We start from the raw sequence: 4,482 nt of genomic DNA, 5'->3' as shown, positions 1-4,482 counted from the left end.
AGTGTACCTCTGGTGCAAATTACTGACCTCTGTCATCATTTTAGGTGGGGGAACTTGCACAATCGGTGGCTGACTAAATACTTTTTTGCCCCACTGTACATGATTGTTAAAATCACCCATAATAATTATGTTATCTGAGCTGAGCACTAAATCAGATAAAAAGTCTGAGAAATCAGACAGAAACTCTGTGTAAGGTCCAGGTGGACGATAGATGATAACAAGACTGGTTTCTGAGTTTTACAGCTGGGGTGGACAATGCTAAGCATCAGGCTTTCAAATGAATTAAAAGTCTGTCTCAGTCTTTCGTTGATTGATAGGCTGGTGTGAAAAATTGCTGCCATACCGCCCCCTCTGCCTGTGCTTCGAGATTTCTGGTAGTTAGAATGACTCGGGGGTGTTGATTCATTTAAACTATTTAAACTAACATAATCATCCTGCTGCAACCAGGTTTCTGTAAGGCAGAGTAAATCGATTTGTTGATCAATTATTAAGTCATGTACTAACAGAGACTTGGAGGAGAGAGACCTAATATTTAATAATCCACATTTCACTGTTTTACTCTTTGTTTCAGATGTGGATACTGTATTGTTCTTCCTTTGTGATTTTTTTATGTTTAAGTTGTTTATTGCTGGTTTTTAGTTTTTCGTCTGTTTGGGAGCTGACACAGTCTCAATGGAAATGGGGTTTTAGGGGGGTAACAGGAGGAGAGAAGCTGCAGAGAGGCGTGTAAGACTGCAACTCTGCTTCCTGGTCCCAACTCTGGATAGTCATATTTTGGGGGGGGTTTAATAAATTTGTCCATATTTCTAGAAATGAGAACTGCTCCATCCAAAGTGGGATTAATGCCGTCTCTCCTAACAAGACCAGGTTTCCTTCAGAAGGTCTGCCAATTATCTATGAAGCCCACATCGTTTCTGGGACACCACTCAGACAGCCAGCAATTTAAGGAGAACATGCGGCTAAACATGTCACTCCTGGTCTGATTGGGGAGGGGACCAGAGAAAACTACAGAGTCTGACATTGCCACAGATTTTCATATAGCCACAGATTTATTGAAGGAGGGATGCCTTACAATATAAAGTGACTTGAGAACACTTGTTGTGATATGATGCTGTATAAATAAAACTGAATTAAATTGAATGTTGTGACTTTGAGGAATAGCTATGGGAGTAAAACAGCACAGCAGAAAACTTTATCGATCCTTTAAAAGCAGATACAAGTACCAACATTTTTATATTTGGCCATCTGGAGCCATTTGAGTTACTTCATGATTGCTAATGGCATATAGAGCACTTAACCACAGTATACATGCTTGCATAAATCAAATATATTTATTCAATTTATGGGTACATGGTTTTCTTAATTCAGTTATTTATACAAGACATTATCTAAAAATTCTCTCAGTGCCTTTTAAATCACAAGGTATGAATTCTGAACTAGTGCTGTCCCCTGAAAAGTTCAGCTTACTGTGCTTTACCCTTACCTAATTTGATCCTGTGTAAATTGTCTGGGATGTGATTTCAACAAAACATCTACCTGTATTTGTACATCACTATGACCCTCATAGAAAATTATGGGAAAAAATGTATTGTACAGTAGAGTTTGTAAATAATCTGAGCCTATTATTTACAAATAATCTGAGACTTTTAAAGTATCTGTATAAAATTGTATGATTTGACAGTAAGATAACTTAAAAGCCAATTTTGTTTTCTAATATGTTGCGCCAGACCATGACCCTAAACACTGCTCAAAATCTACTAAGGCATTCATGCAGAGGAACAAGTACAATGTTCTGGAATGGCCATCTCAGTCCCCAGACCTGAATATTATTGAAAATCTATGGTGTGACTGTCCATGCTCGGAAACCATCAAACCTGACTGAACTGGAGATGTTTTGTAAAGACGAAAGGTCCAAAATACCTTCAACCAGAATCCAGACTCTCATTGGAAGCTATAAGAAGTGTTTGGAGGCATTATTTCTGCAAAAGGAGGATCTACTAAATATTGATGTAATTTTTCTGTTGGGGTGCCCAAATTTATGTACCTGCCTAATTTAGTTTAAGTAACTATTGCACACTATTGCTGATCCAAACAACCAATGATTTATGAAGGAAAAACATGAAAATTATCAGGAGTGCCCAAACTTTTGCATACCACTGTAGTTGATAAGATTTTATGCTCATTATTAGATTATTTGTTTATTCAAACCAATCATTGTGTCCTATTCATTATTGTCTTTTCAGACTGAGTGTCTGCAACCTGTCAGAAAAAAGCTGTGAAGCTCTTTCTCCAGCTCTCTCCTGCCAGTCATCGAGTCTGAGAGAGCTGGACCTGAATAACAACAACCTGAAGGATACAGGAGTGAAGGCACTGTCCACTGGACTGGAAAGTCAACACTGCAAACTGGAAACTCTCAGGTTAAGATTAGCCTCTACAATCAGTATTTACACTGTGAATTAAGATGACTGTTTCTCTGCTTACATTGTTATATTATAATATTTATTTTTATTACGTTTTCTATTGGGACACCTGATTATTGGTTGAAGTTAATGGTCTGGATTATAATTAAAGAAACAAAATGTGATGATAATAATCAGCTTAATTAAATGATAGATCACAGTACGTCAGCGTTTTGTTGCTTTAGTAGCTTATCCAGCCTCATTTTGTGTGCCTCCAGGCTTTCGGGCTGCTTGATCACAAAGGATGGCTGTGCTTCTCTGGCCTCAGCTCTGAACTCCAACCCCTCACATCTGAAAGTGTTGGACTTGAGTTACAATCATCCAGAGGATGCAGGCGTAGAGCTTCAGACTGGAGTAAAGGATCAACACTGGAAACTGGAAAACCTAAGGTTGATGAGATGACATTATTGTTAATGACTGAGCACAATGGGTGTTGATACACTGGATGTAATTTCTGTTTTTGCATGTTGAAAGATATGGTGCTGATATTTGTCATTTCAGGGTGGAACCTGCTGGAGCAGAGTGGTTGAAACCAGGATTGAAGAAGTGTAAGTGTTTTGTTTTTTTAATTCATAAAGATAAAACAGTAAATATTAAGCTGTCTTTATATTTTGGTGTCATTCTCTTAAGATTATCACTGATATTGTGAAGTGTTAAAGGAACAGCTGGTAGATTAACTGCAGCTGCATTGTCTCTTTTCTTGACAGATCTCTCTAAACTTACAGTCAACACAAATACAATAAACAAAAATCTCAAACTGTCTATGAATAACATGAAGGTGACACATACGAGAAACAACTTCATATATCCCGATCATGCTGACAGATTTGTTGACTGGTGTCAGCTGCTGTGTAAAGATGTTTTACATGGTCGGTGTTACTGGGAGGTGGAGTGGACAGGTGAGGTTGACATATCAGTAAGTTACAGAGGAATAGCAAGGAAAGGAGAACGAAAAAACTGCAGATTTGGAGAGAATCCTCAGTCCTGGAGTCTGGACTGCTCTAATGCCCGTGGCTACACTGTGTATCACAATCAGAGAATATCAGTCATTCACCCCTCATCCTCCTTGTCCCCTTCCTGTGGCCCTAAGCGAGTAGCAGTGTATGTGGACTGTCCTGCTGGCACTCTGTCCTTCTACAATGTCTCCAGTGACTCTCTGATCCACCTCCACACCTTCAACACCACATGCACTGAACCTCTTTATCCTGGCTTTGGAGTCTGGCACCATTCATGTGGTTCCTCAGTGCGTCTGTGTTCTGTGCAGGTAGAAGTATCTCCTTCTGTTAGATAAGCTGTGTAACTGCAGATGCACAGACAAATCTGCAGGCTCTCATGGACTCAGAATCACGTTTAACGTCTACATGAGGGATTTCTTAAGAATTTAAAGATTGTCTCATTATTGCAGTGATTCTGTAACTGCTGAGTGTCTTTAGTGTCTTATGTGAACAATTCTGACCTGCCTGGTTGTTTAAAGATAGATGTCTTTCATGTTCACTCTCACTTTTTGTTTTAATATTTGGAGCATCTGTGTATGTTTTATAGTTTCACTTTTTTTTTTCTCTGAAATGAGACAAAATCGAAAACGTAAACTTTGAAGACCAAATGAAACTTTAAACGTTTATTTTACAACACTAGTTTATGTACATAGTATACATGCAGTATTATATAATTGATATAGAAGGGTGTGTTGTAGATATGTATAAATCATTTTATTTAGTATTAGAGGGGAAAAACAACTCTTGAAATACACCTTCTGTCTTTTTGCTGTCTTGTTAGCACAACTGGTATTAGAAACAGACGACTCTGGAACGTATGTCGTTTTGTATTCAACACGAAGTGGGTTTCCTTGCCACCAGCAAGTTTCAAACAGTTGTTCACTGGTGTTACGGCCCTAGCTGGGCCTCCTCCTGAAGGTGCCTGTGTGGGCGTGTCACACTACCTCTTCTGCCTGAGGTGCCACCTTTCCCTTTTACACAGCTGACTCACGTCAGTAATTAAGGAGATTTAAGCCCAGGGAAAGGTG

General features: G+C 38.9%; 1 protein-coding gene across 2 annotated transcripts; it reads left to right on the top strand.

The window, feature by feature from the left end:
• Window positions 1–915: 915 nt before the first annotated feature.
• On the top strand, window positions 916–4,475 carry LOC102298544 (neoverrucotoxin subunit alpha). Of its 2 annotated transcripts, XR_006053997.1 has the most exons (5): window positions 916–2,009; window positions 2,244–2,417; window positions 2,678–2,848; window positions 2,961–3,007; window positions 3,167–4,475. XR_006053997.1 is itself a non-coding variant. In XM_005953408.3 (4 exons), the coding sequence occupies exons 1-4, from the start codon at window positions 2,176–2,178 to the stop codon at window positions 3,748–3,750; spliced, it is 1,044 nt and encodes a 347-aa protein (XP_005953470.2). In that variant the 5' UTR covers window positions 916–2,175; the 3' UTR covers window positions 3,751–4,475. The 2 variants fall into 2 exon arrangements, 1 of the variants encoding a protein (XP_005953470.2); XM_005953408.3 differs by having other exon boundaries at window positions 916–2,417.
• Window positions 4,476–4,482: the final 7 nt, after the last annotated feature.

The sequence above is a fragment of the Haplochromis burtoni genome, unplaced genomic scaffold (assembly GCF_018398535.1).
Source record: "Haplochromis burtoni strain Fernald_Lab_line unplaced genomic scaffold, NCSU_Asbu1 Contig_4183, whole genome shotgun sequence".
Lineage (NCBI taxonomy): Eukaryota > Metazoa > Chordata > Actinopteri > Cichliformes > Cichlidae > Haplochromis > Haplochromis burtoni.
Note: the sequence above shows the minus strand (reverse complement) of the source record. Positions and strands in the feature narration are given on the sequence as shown.